Source organism: Nothobranchius furzeri, chromosome 16 (assembly GCF_043380555.1).
Source record: "Nothobranchius furzeri strain GRZ-AD chromosome 16, NfurGRZ-RIMD1, whole genome shotgun sequence".
In the NCBI taxonomy this organism is placed as follows: Eukaryota; Metazoa; Chordata; class Actinopteri; order Cyprinodontiformes; family Nothobranchiidae; genus Nothobranchius; species Nothobranchius furzeri.
This window is the reverse complement of record NC_091756.1, coordinates 44,275,484-44,293,840: the sequence shown is the minus strand read 5'-3', so window position 1 is coordinate 44,293,840 and position 18,357 is coordinate 44,275,484. Positions and strand designations below refer to the sequence as shown.

The 18,357-nt window shown below is 42.0% G+C and overlaps 1 protein-coding gene across 4 annotated transcripts in view; it reads left to right on the top strand.

Annotated features, from left to right (window-relative positions):
* Positions 1-18,357, top strand: part of usp54b (ubiquitin specific peptidase 54b) — a 76,904-nt gene that overhangs the window by 38,575 nt on the left and 19,972 nt on the right. For 3 of the 4 annotated variants that reach the window (XR_001573241.3, XM_015962910.3, XM_054749296.2), the window contains exons 5-10: positions 1,459-1,541; positions 3,359-3,464; positions 7,299-7,445; positions 16,656-16,805; positions 17,347-17,539; positions 17,760-17,942. Coding sequence is in view for 3 of the 4 variants with exons in the window: in XM_015962910.3 (XP_015818396.3) it covers positions 1,459-1,541; positions 3,359-3,464; positions 7,299-7,445; positions 16,656-16,805; positions 17,347-17,539; positions 17,760-17,942 (862 nt within the window). In the remaining variant the exon portion in view is untranslated. Of the gene's footprint in view, positions 1-1,458; positions 1,542-3,358; positions 3,465-7,298; positions 7,446-8,274; positions 8,630-16,655; positions 16,806-17,346; positions 17,540-17,759; positions 17,943-18,357 lie in introns of those variants that run through there. The other variant, XM_070545704.1, reaches the window with a different exon arrangement.

The following is an 18,357-nucleotide window of genomic DNA, read 5'->3' as shown; positions in this document are numbered from 1 at the left end:
ATTTTTCTCCACTCATCCGGGGTTGGGTTGTGGGGACAGAGAGGCCCAGACTTCCCACTCCCCAGCCACTTAGGCCACCTCCTCCGGGGGAATCACAAGGCGTTCCCTGGCCACCCGAGAGGCACAGTCCCTCCAGCATGTCCGGGGTCGTCCTTTAGGTCTTCGCCCAGTTGGACGTGCCCCAGAAAACCTCACCAGGAGGTGTCCAGGAGGCATCCTAACTAGATACCCGAGCAACCTCAACTGGAACCTCTCAATGTGGAGGAGCAGCGGGTCTACTCCGAGCCCCTCCTGAATGACCGAGCTTCTCCCCCATCTCTAAGGGAGAGCCCACTGTGGAGAAAACTCATTTTGGCCGCTTGTATCCACAAATTTTTTTTTTGTCACTACTCAAAGCTCATGACCATAGATAAAGGTAAGGACGTAGCACAGCCCATAAATTGAGATCTTCGCCTTCTGGCTCAGCTCTCTTCATCACAACAAAGCGGTACAACACCTGCATCACTGCGGATGCAGCACCGATCTGCCCATCGATCTTGTGCTCCATCTTTCCCTCACTGAAAAACAAGACCCCAAGATCCTCCTCCACTTGAGGCAGGATAGACTGAGATATGTCTGCTTTGTGATTAAATAATCTTCCTGTTTCATTTATAAACCCTAAATATAAAAAAGTGTATTTAGTGTCAAACACAGGGCAGTTCCTCACTTTTCGAAAGCAAAGCAGTAGCTAAGTGTTGCGCTTCCTGTACATCCAGGTGTTTTGTCAAGCTGGAATTTATAAATATTTCTTCTGAAATGACCAATAAATAAAAGGTGGAATAAAGTTTAACATAAATGTTTGCATACACCGCTGCAACAGGAGGTTGAAGCTGTTTTAAGATGGCAGCTAAACATTTATATCTTAGATGCAGTGGAACTAAAATAGTCTGTATTTGATATAGCGCCTTCTAGAGTCCTGGAACCCCCCAAGGCGTTTTACAACACAATCAGTCATTCACCCATTCAAACACCCATTCACACACTGGTGGGGATGAGCTACAATGTAGCCCCAGCTGCCCTGGGGCGCACTGACAGAGGCGAGGCTGCCGAGCACTGGCGTCACCGGTCCCTCCGACCACCACCAGCAGGCAACGTGAGTTAAGTGTCTTTCCCAAGGACACAACGACAGCGACAGACTGAGCGGGGCTCGAACCTGCAACCTTCCTATTATGGGGCGAGCACTTAACTCCTGTGCCACCGTCGCCCCGTTAGCTACCTAACTAACTAGCCGTTAGCACATCAGTCCTGTAGGATGTACACTTTATTTCACCAAACAGAGTTTTTTCAGGAAGAAACGAACTTCACAAGGTCTAAACTATTGCTTTAAAAAGTCCCTGGTTTGAGGGCCTTGATGAGAAAATAATAACAGAAGAAAACGTTAGTCCTGTGATGAATCCCAGGATGTCTTTCTGCTTGCAGTGTGTGTGTAACAGCTGTGGAGCCACATCAGACCCCCTGCCCTTCATTCAGATGGTTCATTACATCTCCACCACGTCCCTCTGGTAAGACCAAACATGCAGATACACACACACACTCACACACATGCGCACAACACAGTAAATCTGCTGGCAAGCTGCTAGGAAATGACAGTAGAAGAGGCATGTTCTTCACTTCCTCTGCACGGGTCTGTGAGCAGGAAAATGTAAACACATACATCATGTCCACACATGTGGACGTTCATGCATATGCAGGAGCAGGTGGTCTTGTGCATAGTGTCTCCTGTATCTAAATGAAGATGGCAGCAAACACAGGTAAGTGCGCACACGGGGAAGTTTGTTGTGTTAAAATCTCACACACCACTTCAAGTTAATGAAATAAGGAAGGGGGGAGGTAATCAATCAGGCGTTTGATTCAGTAGACTTAGGGGGCAACAAAAATCTATAAGTTTAACAGCAGGGCGGAACGAGCAGATGAGAGCGAGATAAGAGGGTGAATCACTTTGTTTATCTTTAGTAAATTAAATGTAAAGAACACACGAGTTAAAGTATTTGTGGAGCAATGAGGGGCTGCCACTCCGTGTGTGAGCGCGTTAGCCCTGAGAAGCTACGTCTAACCTCGCTGAGGCTTGTTGTTTACAGTCTAGAAAGAACAAAAATGCAAAAGTCAACACACAGCAAGTAAGATAATCCAAGGGCGACAAAAGAAAAAAGTAAAAATGTCTGGTTGAAGCACAGCTCATATTCAAGTAAACTGAAATATGAGTGTTTTCCTGACTGCTGTGCTTTTGCTGCCTTCTTAAAATCAAGTGGACGCAGAGAAGGGATTCATGTCCGGGCAGACTGAGGAGGAAAGCAGCATTTTAACATGGAAACAGATTCCCTAAACACAAAAGCCCCTGTGGGGTCCCAAGCCTGAGGGGGATTGGGTCGTTTAGTATTCACATAAAACTATAATGTGTATTAGACCCCGTCATTCAGAGGGCAGCTGTTTATAAGGCATACATGCAGATTGCTATTAAAGTGTTTTTGCCTTAAGGAAATAGTGTATTTGTCCCAGGAGTAAAGCTTTTTTTTTCTTTTGCAGTTACAATCATTTAAAGTTTACTTACCATGATGTTGATTTAGCTTTTCTCTTAACAAATTGAAACGTTAAATCAGATTGAAAATTGAATCACATGAGCCTGAAAAGATTTAGGTATTTCAGTAATTTCTATTATTATTTCTGTTTTGTTCTTCAATGTTTCTGATTTATTGGATTATAGGGATGCAAAAAAATATCAATACAATGAAATATTGGAATATTTCATCTTATGATACTGAATTGATATTTAAAATCACGGAAACATTTACCCTTGCTTCTTTTGTGTGGTGCAATTCAACCTCCGACAGCGAGGTGGCAGCAGTTTTTACTGCCTTCGTTCTGATAGAACGAGATATCACAATAACAATGAATGTGTTTTTGAAGTGTCTGGTTAAGAGTTTTCCAACTAAATTCAGTCTTAAGGATTGCAAATATCACCTGGTTTTTAGCATGGTATCATGTCACATCATCTTCCCTGTAGTGTCCTTTCATCTAATAAACCTCCACCTCCGACGAGCTCACCCACCTTCCTTCAGGCAGAACATTGAGCAGTCTCTAGGAACAGCTTCTTCTTCGCGGCTGTGATGTGCATGAACTTTGACCTTTCAGTTCTAATGGAAGAAAAACACAGTTTTATTTATTTTAGAACTCATTTCTCCCATTGTCTCTAGCAATTACAACATAAATGAGTCTGAAATGTATTAAAATACCTGTCTAAGGATTCGCGTGTGTGTGTGTGTGTGTGTGCGTGCGTGCGTGTGTGCGTGCGTGCGTGTGTGTGTGTGTGTGTGTGTTGCAGTAACCAGGCAGTGAGGATGCTGGAGTGCAGAGAGAAACCCACACCGGACATGTTTGGGGAGCTGCTTCGCAACGCCAGCAACATGGGAGACCTCCGCAACTGTCCTGTGAGAGCACACACACACACACACACACACACACACACACACACACACACACACACACACACACACACACACACACACATACACACACACACACACACACACACACACACACACACACACACACACACACACTGATCACCTTTAAAAGTTACTGAAACTAAATGAGCAGCTGATCATTTAACACACAGCTGCCAAAAGAAAAGAAGATAAAACATAAATTATGAAGCTACCCCCAAGTCTTTTCATGTCCACTTCATGTTCATGATTCACCTTTTAGAACAATTAAAGAAAGACAAAATATACGTTTTAGGGCAGCATCTTAAACTTATAGTGTCTACTCTGTCTTTTCTGGATCCTGTTTTTTCATACTTAAATTCAAGAGTACCGTCCAAAAACATAATACATTTACTGTAAAACTAAATGATCTGCTTTGGTTCTAACAGGTGCATAGAGTTACATTTGTATAAAAACCATCATGAGCACAGCCACAGACTGAACAGGCTAAGGTTAGGTGATTGGTTGCATTCTGATCATGTAACTCAGGGAGATTTCAGTAAATACATTTAAATCAGAACATATATTGGTGATCTTCAGTTGTTTGTTTGTTTCTGCCATTAGACTACCCACCATGTTTGATCAGCTCAGTTATCCTGAAGATGTTTTATTTCTGTTACATTAGATCTGATGACCCACAGGTGGATTGCTGATAAAACATCATCCTGTCAAAAGCTCCAGCAGTCACTTCAGTTCCCTAAATTCTAGCTTCTCTACTGCCTCCTAATTTCTCATCATACTGAAATGTGTGAGCGTGTATGTGTGTGTGTGTGTGTGTGTGTGTGTGTGTGTGTGTGTGTGTGTGTGTGTGTATGTGTGTGTGTGTGTGTGTGTGTGTGTGTGTGTGTGTGTGTGTGTGTGTGTGTGTGTGTGTGTGTGTGTGTGTGTGTGTTTGCTTGTTAGGACAATAACTGATAAATTGCTGGATGGCTTTTAAAGAAATTTCTTAGATGAACATCTACTGTTGATTAACATTGGGAGTAAAGGGACCCTTTGTTTATTAATGCTTGATGATGCACTAAGTAATGTTACTAAAGAGACCCTTATTGTAAAGTGTTACTGCCTTATTAAAGATGGCTACTGCAGCTAACTGATAGTAAACACACAAATTGTTATAAAAAAGTATGTTTTCCAGACACAGAGCTACTGTACACATTAATCTGGTAGCAGCTGAGTCACCCCCAACAAGACTGACTACATAGATTAAGTTGAATGTAAATGGCCTGTATTTGCATAGTGCCCTCTTAGGGTTCTAACACCCCCCAAGGCACTTTACAGCACATCAGTCATTCACCAGTGGTGATGAGCTACAATGTAGCCACAGCTGCCATGAAGCACACTGACAGAAGTGAGGCTACCAAGCACAAGTGCCACCGGTCCCTCTGACCACCATGTGACCACGTGTTTTCAAGTTTTAATCAAAGCTGCAGTTTCACCATTTCTGTGTCTAACTTTTTGTCTGACAGATTAAGAACACATTTTAATCCCTGTGGCCTATTTTAGTAAAGCATGCACTCAAACACTCTAAAGAAATAGAGAAAAAACAAGAAATATAATACAATACATATAAATTAAAAAGTTAAACATTTTTATCTTACAGTATTAATACTTAATATAGACATCATTATCATAGAATTAGTATAATAATAATATTAATAATAATTAATAACAACAATAATAATATAATAATAATAATAATAATAATAATAATAATAATAATAATTATTATTATTATTATTATTATTATAACCTTTATTACACAAAATAGTGAAAACATGCAATGAATCATTTTCATTTCTTTTGTTGGCATGAACAAAAAATATATAAGTATCTTTGTTTAGACCCCTGCAGTAAAGGCAGAAGACTAATGTCCATTCCGTTAAGGAATGCTAGGCTTCTATTTTCCCAAATGGGACACAGAAGTTATGGTCCAAAGCAATTACAGCAAGGGAAAAAGTTCCAAAAGTATTTAGGTACTGAAGGAAGGGAAGTAATAATTGTTCTGTTCTGCAGAAGGCTTTGTTGTGTTTCCACAAGGGAAAAGGATTTCTGTTAAAAAGAAACTGTTTGTTTCCCTCGCCGAGGCAGAGAGAAGGCAGGCTTCTAAAACCAAACTGACTCTAATGCTAAGAGAGACGAGGCTTCTGTTTGTCTTCCATCACTTGAAGCGCTGATCTTTTGTTAGCGCCACCCTTAACTTTACTCAAACAAATGAAGGGACATTGAGAGCTGGTGGATGTGTGCTTGAAGCTTAAGTCCTGAATAGACCACTGCATGTCAGCTGGAATAATGACACACACAGATGCTGATGTGTGGAAGCTTTTCTTGTATTTTGCTGCAATATGCCTGAGATGTAGCTGGGAGGGGGAAATCTGAGCTGGTACATCAAAAGATGATTATAGGAAATAAAATCAGATAAAATAAGTTTCACAAAGTTGTCTAAATGTGCTGTATGCACATGCAGAATTTTCAAAATGCAACTGGCCAAAAACCACATATCGTTCCCCTTTTTAAGGTAAAGTTGAACTGAAAAAGAATTGAAACTTGATTGATGAGAAAAAAGTCAAATAAATAGTTCAGTTAAAAAATCTTAACAGCAGATGGTGGTGTGTGTGTGTGTGTGTGTGTGTGTGTGTGTGTGTGTGTGTGTGTGTGTGTGTGTGTGTGTGTGTGTGTGTGTGTGTGTGTCAACAGACTTCTGCAGTCACTGGACAGATAAAAGTGCATCTTCTAGAGCAGTTTGAGCTCTCAGGCAGCAGAGCCTGAAGCCTCTCCTGGAGTTGTGTCGTTTTGCTTTGAGCAATCTTACCATCAGCATTCTGAAAACCCTATCCTATCGTTTGACAACCAGAGGTATTATGTAACTCATCACTTTCAGGAAACCTCTGCACTGTCACAGCCTCCCTCCCTAAAAAACAGGAAAATAAGGAACAAACCCTTTTGTTTTCGCACCTAAGGTGCAGTGATACCGCACTGATCTGCATTGTGAAGCAGAGCAAATTTGTTTGTACAGTCGTTTGATGAATGATGCTGTCAGTGGCTGAGTGAGACAGAACAGAGGGCTAGCTGAGGACTGTGTGTGCCCATCGAGCATCCTGAGCAAACAGATAGCCCCAGTCTCACTGCTGTACCGTTTGGCCGCACTCTAGCCGACGTTTGTGTCCCCTTTTGAGAACTGAGAAGCAGACGCTGGCATACCTTTCTGCCATCTCTGGCTCCTGTGCAAGATGTTGCGCTGCCCACAAAGGGAGCGTTCTGAGTATGAATAGTGTGTGTGTTGTGCTTGGCAAAGCGTCTGGTTGCCAGGGTGTTCTCAGGCTGTTTCCGAGTCCACTCTGCCAGCGCTGCGTGCATTCTCGTATGTGTGTGCAGGCTTTTATGTGTGTGTGCGTGAGTGTGTGTGTGTGTGTGTGTGTGTGTGTGTGTGTGTGTGTGTGTGTGTGTGTGTGTGTGTGTGTGTACTAGCTCTGCGGTGGGTCATGACTCAAAGGAAGGATTCAGAACACACAGTTCTGAAATCAACAGAAGGCCTGAGGGACAAACACAACTCAACTCAGCAGATTTGCTTCCCCCTCTGTCATTCTCTCTTACAATTCTTTCATTATCTCTTGTCTCTTGCTTTCATCTCTGCTTCTCCTTCTCTTCCTGTTTTCTTTATTCTCACGTGTCGCTCTGTGTATGCTTCAGAAAAAGAAACAGCTTTAGTGATGTGCAGAGATATAAAACATGTTAAATAAACACACCCTGTTTGTTTTACCTCCTCCCTCTTCTCTTCATCAGAGTAACTGTGGGGAAGTGTTGCGTATCCGCCGGGTGCTGATGAACTCACCCGAAATCGTGTCCATTGGGCTGGTGTGGGATTCAGACCACTCTGACCTCGCAGAGGACGTCATACACAGCCTGGGAACCTGCCTGCGTCTGGGAGATGTAAGAAGAACACTTTATTTCATGTTTTCACTGCAAATCAGTGGTCACATGCACGCAGGAAGCCAAAAACATGCACGTTGAAAGTTACACAGGGTAAACCCCCCAATCTGCTGGGCAGAGAAAGACTTCCTCGTCAACCAGATTTGATTTTCTTTCACTGAATAAAGCTACATTGTAATTTAAACTTTTAAGGACACAGATGTGAGCTGATATAATACCATACATACAGTATACTAATACTAAATATTATACAATATAAAAAAACTGTAAACTGTCTATTTTTTTTTATTTTATATACAAAAAAATGTAAATATGAATATTCTGTTCTGGTCCTGCTGGACCTGACTGCAGCCTTTGGCACTGTTGACCATCACCTGCTACTGGAGAGGCTGAGAGACTGGGTAGGCCAACAGGATCTGCTCTGGAGTGGTTGTCCTCTTATCTGTCTGAGCGCTCCTTCTCCTCCACCACTTGCTTCACCTATGGTGTCCCACAAGGTTCTGTGCTGGGGCCTCAACTGCTCCTCTTGTCTCTGCTTCCTCTGCAGCACATCCTGAGCTCTTAAGAATAGACTAGAATTTATTGATCCCACAGTGGGAGAATTTACTTGTTACAGCAGCACCAACACTTAGAGAATAATAATAACAAAGGTATATACACATAGGCAGTAAGCTATTATTGTAACTTTTGACCATTAAAAACCACAAATAAAAATGAAACTTGGGTTCTAGAATTATGCAGCATACTGTAAGATACACAGGCATACTATGTAAATTCAGCATTGCACAAATATTAGTATTAAAATTGAGTATTGCATTGATGTTATTGTGTACCAGGAAAATGCCAGTACATTTCCATCTTTTAGTTCTTTTTAAAGACGTCAGCCATAACAGATCACTGCATACGAGAAAACATATTATGGACTGGGACAACACAAGGATCAGAAACACCAAACAACAGAAATACAAAAGATGGATAAAAGAAGCTATCGAGATAAGGAGACGTGGATGTGGGACCATGAACAAGGACGATGGAGTTTACTCGTTGGATCGCGCATGGGACTGCATTGTCGGGCAGCAGAGGGTGACAACGTCCTCTGCTGCCCGCGGATAAATGGAGAAGGAAGTGACGCCACCATCAGCGTCAGCCTGACGAAGTTTGCAGCCGCAAACGAAACGTTGCAGGTAAATAAAACCTTTCTGTGTTTTAAAAAGAACTAAAAGATGGAATTAGAATTTCAACACAGCAAGAACACACCAAAAAGGCCAGTACAGCTTAAACTGAGGAGTTATGCACTCATTATACACTTAAAGGAATCTCCTACCATCTTTATGCAGATGACATCTAACTGTACATCTCCTTTAAGCCCCATGAGATGTCTGAGCTGCAGCTGTGACACACCTGCTTAGACTCTATCAAAACCTGGATGGCTGGGAGCTTTCTACAGCTGGATGAAGATCAGACTGAGATCCTCATCTGTGCCCCAAACTAGCTGGTTCCCAAAGTCAGAGACTCTCTTCATCAGCTTGCATCTTGCACCGAACCCTCTATCAGGAATCTTGGTGTGACCTTTGACCCAACTCTAACCCTGGATTCTCATGTCAGTTCTCTTGTTCGCTCTTCCTTCTTCCATCTCAGGAACATTGCTAAACTGAGTCCCATTCTGTCCTGCTCTGAACTTGAGACAGTTATCCACACCTTCATCTCCTCATGCTTAAACTACTGTAACTCACTTTTCACCTGTTTGAGCAAAACACACCTAGCCTGGCCTGCCGTACTCCTCCTCTGAGTAATTCTGCACAGAGAAAGGGTCTGGGAACTCTCCTATTCAAATAATCCCACCCCGTGAGAATTCTAACCGAGACAATCAGCGCTGAGGAGCATATGTCCTACACCATAATGTCAGGCTTGTCAAACTTGGCGATTGAAGCGAAGTTCGCTGCGGCTCTTTCCTCTGGTCTAAATGACTTGGACGTGCCTTTAAAACAACAACAAGTAGAAGTGCTAAAAGCCTTCCTTCTAAAGAAAGATGTCTGCGCTGTCGCCAGACTCCATTTTACAGCAAAAAAAAAAAAAAAAAAAGTACTACAACGTCGTGGATGTGACGTCCAAAAGGGTCAATTGTCTCCTATATATTGATCAACATAGTGACCTTTCATCTACAGCATAAATTCACTTTCTGTTTGGCCATCTAAATCCAGAAGGTTCTGTTCAGTGTGTGTTTACATTCCATGAAGACAAAACATTCAAACATTCTAACCCAAGATTCTTGCACTCACTGTGTGAATGCCAGACTTCAATATTCTTCACTCTGAATAAGTAAATAGTCAAATGTGATGAATGAACAAGATGTTTAAATCAAATGTTTGAATAATCTGTGCTTAAATCAATAAATTTGAAATGAATATTGCTCTTACAATGATCCATTTATATCACAAATCACTATGTGCTTGATTTAACAAGTGAATCATTGTTTACACTCATACACATTACAATAAGATACACATTAAGGTTAAAAACATCTTTGTATCTGAAGTAAGGCGTGGCTTTCTGTGGGATGTTGGTAAATACTCAGAAACTTGTCAAATTCTGATTTGCCAAACTTGGCCAGAAATCATAACAAAGTAGTTTAATAAAACAAGAATTACTTCCCAAGTAATTCAGTTGCCAGCTGACTCCGATTCTGCCAAACTGGGAAAAAAGCCTATTTTGAAACAAACTCCTTTGACCTTAAGTCAAAACCTTTCTGTGACGCTGCAAGTGATTACAGACACAACAGCTACTTCAACTCAGACATCCACCTCAGACGTCTAACCTACAGACCCCGGGTTGCATTTCATGGCTGAGGAAGCTGAACTCAGAGGAATCTACTAATCTCTTAAGTATTGTTTCGATGTCCGGTGACCTCACCAATGTGCTTGTAACCCTCCGGACCGCCGGGAGCAACTCATACAAGGGTATCGTAAGTAGGGATGCACCGATGGATCGGCATTTGATCCCAGTCGGCCGATAGCGCCCCTATCGGTTTTGATCGGAGTTTTCAAAATAGATCAAAGCAGACCGATCAGGTAGGGTTGTCACGGTAACCAGTATAGCGGTAAACCCCGGTAAAAAAAATTGACAATAATAATAACCGTCTTGTTTTTTAAAAAACTATTATCTCGGTGGGTTTAACGTGGCTGCGGTGTAGGCACGGTGACCCTTACCAGCCACCGTATCATCTGCTGAAGTTGCCGGCGGCACATGTGCGCTTTGTTGTTTACAACCAAAACTTTCTTGAAGCTAAAGCTGAAATAATGGCCAAAGGAGGAGACGGCAGCGCTCAGGACATTTATTATCTCTCAAAGAAGACAAAGTCGGAAGTACGGGCATCTTTTGGATATTTGAAGAATGCCGAGGGACAGTTTCGGCTATCCTGTTTGCAGCATGTGCAGGAAAAGTGTCTGTGAAAGGCAGCAACGCTTCAAATCTCATGACACATCTGCGTGACCATCACCCACAACTCTACAGTCAACGCAAGGCAAGATAACGTTAGCGTTTTAGCTAAAATGCGTGATCCGAGGATTTGGGTTGAGGGAGAATGCAAGGAGTCGCTATATAAAGCTGCCGCAGCGCCGCTACCTGCATATAAACCGTGTCACGGACACCCCCATGTTGAAATGACGCTATGCATTACGGGGCTCCCAGGGGCAGATAGAGTTGGTCTCTCTCTGAGAATAATTATGAATTTAACAATGATTACTGCCTGATGACATTTTCCCACATCTGCAAAGCTCACTGGAAGGACACAAACCGAGGACAACATTTTCCTGATAGGGTTTATTACTCAAGTAAGGGTAAAACAAGTATCTGATTAGAAGGCTACTTAAGTACTGAGTATCATCTGATCTAATATTTTTAAAATGATGACATCAAACAGACATAAAATAAGAAGTAATGGACAAATATTGGTATTTTAAATGCTAAAGGGAAAAAATGTAAACAAATAAACAACATAATTACAAAATAACACATTTTAGGCAAAATTTAGACCCAAACTGAGGACAATATTTCCTGACATACAGGGTTTATTTAATTGTGTGAAAATTAAATTACATCCCTAATCGTAAGCCTGCATACTGGTGTATGATGAGGTTTATGAATAAACAACTCTAGTTTATAACAAACAACAAATTCTTTTATACCCAGATTTCACAATTTCTCTCGGATACAATAACGGTTGCTACAACATCTAGCTTCCATCACAACACCTCACATCCACCACACCACATCTCCTTATTCATATCTTGTCATGTATCATTAGTTTAGGAAAAAGAATTAAATTCATTTTATAAACTATATACTGACTGTCTGAATTAATACGAAGTGTATTTATGGTCCCTGAATGAGCAAAGAACCCTAGAATCTTCTGATTAAATATTCAAAGATCAATCAGATTGATATTTCATAGTTGTATGGAATATCACATCTTATTGGTCATAATTATTATGTATTAATTGCTACACGGATGTCATACACAACAATGCTCAGTTTCTCATAAATAACGAAGACAGCGGCAGAGTTCGCTGCGGCTCTTTCCTCTGTTCTAAATGACCCAAATGTCTTTAAAACCACAAATAGAAGCACTAAAAGCATTTCTTCGAAAAAATAAAAGATGTTTGCGCCGTTGCCAGACGTCTATTTTTTTTTTTACTACAGCTAGAAAACTACAGCGTCGTGCGGTATAGTCAGCATTTCCGTCTTTTTTCTGATTGGTTAATTTTGAGCTTGCTAGTCCCGCCCCTCATGTGCCTCTCTGTGAGTTACCAGACTCTTTCTCTGTGCAGAATTAAACAGAGGACGAGTCTGGCAGGCCAGGCTAAAACACACCCACATCACCCCGCTTCTCCTCCAGATTCACTGGCTGCCAGTCAACTTCAGGGTTCATTCCAAGATCCTGGTTCTGGTCTTTAGGGCCTTACATGGACAGGCACCATCTTACATTGGTGATCTTCTCAGTCCCTACACCCGCAGCAGGTCCCCGAGGTCCAGTGATCAACGCCTACTGGTCGTGCAGCGCCAGGCTGAAGACCAAAGGTGACAGATCATTTGCTGCTGTGGCCCCCAGACTCTGGAACTCTCTCCCCCTGAGCCTGAGATCAGTGGACTCCGTGGTCTCCTTTAAAAAGCAGCTGAAGACTCACTTGTTCAAGCTGGGTTCGGTATGACCTTCTGTTGACTGTTCCTCACTACCTTCTTTTCATGCTGCTCTTTCTACTGGTTCTGTTTTTCTCAGGACTCTGTGATTACCTTTGTTTTACTCACTGATACTTTTTTCATCTACTTGAATCTATTTTTTCCCCCTTTTATCTTGAGAGACGCTATATAGAAAATAATGGTTTGTCTTTGAAAGAAACCAAATTTCTTGCCAGTTGCTTGTTTTGATCAAAGTAGAACTGTAGTTGTTTCTTGCTCTGAAAACCTGCTTCGCTGTGAGGACTTGTAGTAATGATAAAGACCATGAAACCACTTGCTCTGCTTGTTTGAGGAATGAGTCAAAAACTGTGGAAACTTTGAAATGATGAATTTCACAGGCTGTTTTAGCACAATTTCTGCTGCAGCACCATTAAAAATAATCATTCACATAAGGCAGGGTTGACACGGCAGGATTTTAAGATTGCTGAATTAACATGAGTGACCCTACATATGTTGAAAATAAAATCACAGATAGAACAATTTTACTAGTACTGTGTGTTGTTCAGCCACATGGCAAAAGCTACACACGAACTTCCCCTTGTCTAAGACTTTTTCTTTTACACTTTGGGCACTGGTTACATGTGACTTTCAACAGGCAGCACATTTGTTTGGCCCCAAAAATCAGACCAAGACAATCCAACATGTCTGAAAGATCCCATTCGAGTGTGCCAGAGCACTCCTAACACACCGCACATGGCAGAAATATCTAATAAGATTATCTTTAGAGCCATTACAGAAATGATGTGTATTCTTAAGATTGTAAAAATGTGAGAATCAGGTCAAAAATCAGCACAATTCTTACATTTTAACTGGGCATTGGGTACCCTCAAATAGAAATGCAAAAATATTAGTAAAGATCAGTATCGTTTGTGCACCAAAAGATCATAAAAAATCTAACTATGAAAAAATATTTATATGACGTAGGACATTTAAATTTCAAGCATTTACTACTTTACTAACAGTATGTTTTGGAAGAGTTAGGTATAAGTTCAAGTTTGACTCATCCTCAGGCTGAAATTCCACAGTGGGCATGCTTGGCCTGACCTTTAGCACATAAGTTATACAAAGGTCAAGCCAGCATGCGGCTGTGACTGCCTCATGCATGTTGTGATCCTGACGTAGCATCAGAAGTAAAATCTTAAAGAATAATTTGTTTTCTTTTCACTACACCTTTAAAGCTCAGGGGCCTCATTCATAAAGCTTGCTTACGCACAAAACGGGGTCAGAAAACTGCGTAAGCAACTTTCCACGCAAACTTTGGGATTTATGAAAGAAAACTTAGCGGGAAAATGTGAGCAACTTTAAGTTGACTAAGGACCTGGCTTACGCACATTTTGGACATGGAGAGCACCTGCAGTGCTGCTGCTGAGAAGGATAAAATTATGAAATCCTGCAGCATTATCACTTGTACTGCTTCGTTTTCACACAGAACAAGACGCCCCACATGCACACACACGTGCGCGCGCGCACACACACACACACACGCGTGCAAACACACACACAACCTGAAGCGCAGAATACAGAATGCAGAATATCAGCAGGAGGACAGATTGAGACAGAATGTCATGCGTCTGTGACAGTGTGTGTCCTGTCACTGTGACCCAGTTGATCATGCACCCTGGCTACGTGTAAAGGGGAAATCTCCATTTGGCTGACTGGTTAGCACTCGTGACTTTCACCTGGGAGTCTGGGGATCAAATTCTGATTGGACTATTTTTTTAATATCCGCCACAGATCTCGCTGAAGAATTCACAACATTGATGGCTTCAGCAACGCTGTGCCACTCCGTGGATTTTCTCTTATTTGTTTTGCAAATACACTTCTTTTCATTTCTCCACTTCACCCACAGGTACCTCAATTTCTGTTTCTGAAATAGCGCTTCCTTGATCTGCCTTGATCTACGGTCACCATCGTCATTGGCGGAGCGCCGCAACAGCCGGCTTATGTATATGCATGAGATCCACAAGGCGCTTTACATTGACCATTTATGGCAGTAAGTGGGCGTGGTGAGGACGGGATGTGACTAAATTGTGGCTGAGAAACATTCTCGTTAGTCTCCGATTTATGAAGCAGAGATTGCGTGCAGCTGTGCGTACTCCATGTTTGATAGATCACAAACCTACTTGGCATAAGTACATTTTTTTTTGCTGAGCTTAAGTACGGTTTTAGTAAGGATTCTATGCAATGTTTGATAAACGAGACCCCTAATCTCTAGAGACTCCTGCATAAACAGCATTGATCTATCAAAACAGACTGAATTATAACCAAATGTGAACTTTTAATTATTAAAAGAAAACCTTAACAAATGTATATCCTTCATTTATGTGTTCTTTTCTAACGTCTATTCTACCTAAAATACTCACAGGGCTGTGCCTCTGTAATTAAAACAAAAGCCTACAAATTACAGATCGCGAAGCACAGTCTGTTATATTGTTCCGTAAAGAGCTCGGAAAGTTCCACCATTTCTCTGCAGAATGCATGGACACACACAGACACACTCACACATGCATGCACACACACTCACCTTACATGTTTGACCTCTGATTCTCTGTGTCATAACTGAGTAATGTTGATGCATTTTTTTGCCGCTGTAACATCTCCAGCCCATCCTGAAGTGATACCCATGAATAATGGATTAGTTAATATGAATATGTGTTGTGGTGAGTCAAGTTTTCCCTCCTCTCTCGTCTGTCTCTTCCTGCTCGTTTTCATCTTGCTGCTGCGGGATGAAACTAGCTGTTGGATACAAATCTGAGGAATCATCCGCTGAGTTTCCCTCTTTTGTTCAGCGGTTAAAAGCAAATCCATCTGCCTCTTGCATCCTGTCTCCATTTCTGCAGCTCTTGCTTGGTTTGTCTGTCTTCTGCACCTGTTTCCACTTCTCTTCTACATTCTTTCATTCTTTAGATTGGATTGTTTCAGTGCTTAAACAAATAGTTGTATTAAATGGATTTTTGATTGTAATATTCTTGTCAGAGGCTTTGCTGAAGCAGAAACTTGTTCTGGTTGCAGCGGTTATAGGGGACATATTATGCAAAACTCATTGTTTGCATTGTTTAGTGCTGCCATGTGTGTTCTCACCTCTTCCATAAACACTTAAAATGTGGGGGAAAAAAGATAAAACATCCATCTGTTTTCTGTCAGTGCTTGGTTTTAGGAACTTTGTGCCAAAAATAAATTGTTTTAAAAAAGCCCTCATTTGTGATGCCACAAACAGGGAAAGTGGATTTTGGACAACCTCTTGTGTAAGAGAGAGCTGTAGCTGGAGGAGCAGCGGCTCTACTCTGAGCTCTTCCCAGGTATAGGAGCTTCTAAGCATATAGCAGCCAATCAGGGGATGTATGGGTGTAACCAGCTCTAGCTTGTTGTTTTTTTTTAAGTGACAGAGCCTCATTCTGGAGAGTACTGACAATGTCAAGAATAAAACTGCTGAATTTTCTTCATGCGAGAGAGTTTCAGTGCAAAACACTTCATTAACCTGTTTGGTCTAGCACTATTATAATTTAAGGGGGAAAATCGTAATGGGACCCTTTTGAAATGTAATGTTTGATTCTTTAGGTTCTGGGTGATTTGATGTCACCTTGGGTAGTGAAAACTTCTGAAGCACTATTTTGCGACATTTCAGAGACTAATGTGGGTTTTGGCAGCAGCAGGTGCAAACACTGAATCAGTATGGGAAAGAATAGCTGTTTATACAAAATATGATAATGTTATACGGACATTGACATCTATAAAATCTCTGAGTTGTGGCTGTTTTAGCTCCGGTGGGTCACCTCTGAGAGATGAGAGTCAGATCACTTCTGCTCAGAAACGCTGCAGTGCCTCTGTAGCAGAATGTGGAGTCTAACTGCATACAGTGCAAATAGTAAGTAAGGAAAAAATATGCTTGTATTCACTTTGTTTCTGTCTCTGCACACCTCTCCCCCTGTCGCCTCCCTCGCTCCCCCTCCCTCCTGCCTCTATCTCTCTCTTTAGTTGTTCTACCGTGTGACAGACGAGAGGGCTCGCCAGGCGGAGCTCTACTTGGTGGGAATGGTGTGCTACTACGGCAAGCACTACTCCACCTTCTTCTTCCAGACCAAGATACGCAAGTGGATGTACTTTGACGACGCCCACGTCAAAGAGGTGAGACCGTTTCAGTTTTTTTTTACTTTATGCTGCAGCATTAGTAGGACACACTGTACAGCAGCTGCTGCATCCTTGGCTGTGCCTGTGAGCATCACAGGAACTGGACAATGTTTTAGATTAAGTGCTGCATAGTCAAGTTTTGTTTTTCCTCAGTGAGGACTTGAGATGAATTATGTGCGTGAATTTGTGGCTTTATTCAAATCTGGCCTTTTAAATGTGAGTGGTAAAACTCTCTCTGTTGTAAATGTGATGTGAGAGCACGTTATGACTCAGAAGAAAACAGATCCCGGGATGCAAATAGACTCGTCCTTGACTCCTCCATCAGTCACACTTCACACTCATGACCATATTAGATGATTGAGCAAGTGATGAGGCGCGACAGTGTGATTAAATCACACATCAGCACAAATTGCATTTGACCTTCTGTTTTTTGAGGAATTTGCATGAAGTTGTTACCTGATATAGACCGATATTCTTACTTTAAATGTGTGCGTGCGTGTGTGTTTGTGTGTGTCTTCGTCTTCTGGTGCGCCTCCAGATTGGCCCGAAGTGGAAGGACGTAGTGTCTCGCTGTATCAAAGGCCACTATCAACCCCTGCTGCTGCTCTACGCTGACCCCAGAGGGACGCCGGTGATACTGCAGGAGAGCCCCAACCCTTGTACCAGCTCCAACCCGCAGCTGGAGCTCCAGCACTGCAGCAGCAAAGCTGGTTACGACAGCGAGGACTCGGGTACAGCAGAAGTGAACATGCTGCCACACATTAGATGAGATTACTTTGTCTTTTTGTGTTGCTTGTTTGATATAATTCAGCTTTAAAGCTCTGACCTTCAGTGGTATAATCCCACCACTGCCGCTCTACACTGCAGAGCCTGAGCTTATTTTACAGCCTTTGTACACAGATGACGTGTGTGCCGGATTACCTAAAAGGTCATCTATTCTTTCTCTTTCAGGTCGGGAGCCATCCATATCCAGCGATACCCGTACCGACTCCTCAACGGACAGCTCCAGCCATCGCACCACTCGCAGCAGACCCCTGCACCAGTCTACGGGCAGCCACCTCTCCAGTGAATCCCAGACCACAGTGGTCTACAACTACGACCCCGGCACGCCGCCGCTCGGTGCTGACGCTGGAGGTAATGCAAAAGCCAGAAGCAATGTCATTCTTTCAGATTTTCCATGCTTTCAAGCTGGTCATCTTGAGGTTGTAATGCATCTTAAAAACATCCTAAAGGTTTACATCGTCAAGATTTTGGCATTTAGCCCACGTTTTTATAAGTCTGGGGGAAAAAATTGGAAATTGTCATAGAAATCAAACATAAGATTGAACAGAACTTATGCGATCGATACTTATGGGGCCACTTTAGTATCGGATTAATTTTTTTAGGTGAAAATCCTAATTTATGATAAATCGTTGCCCTTTTTTTACATGCATGTTTTCATGCTGACAAGTAAACTACAGCCAATCTACTGCAGATTCATGATAATCATTACTGCATCTCTGTCAACTCACTAGTGAAAAGAAACATATTTTCAAAGAATAATATGATC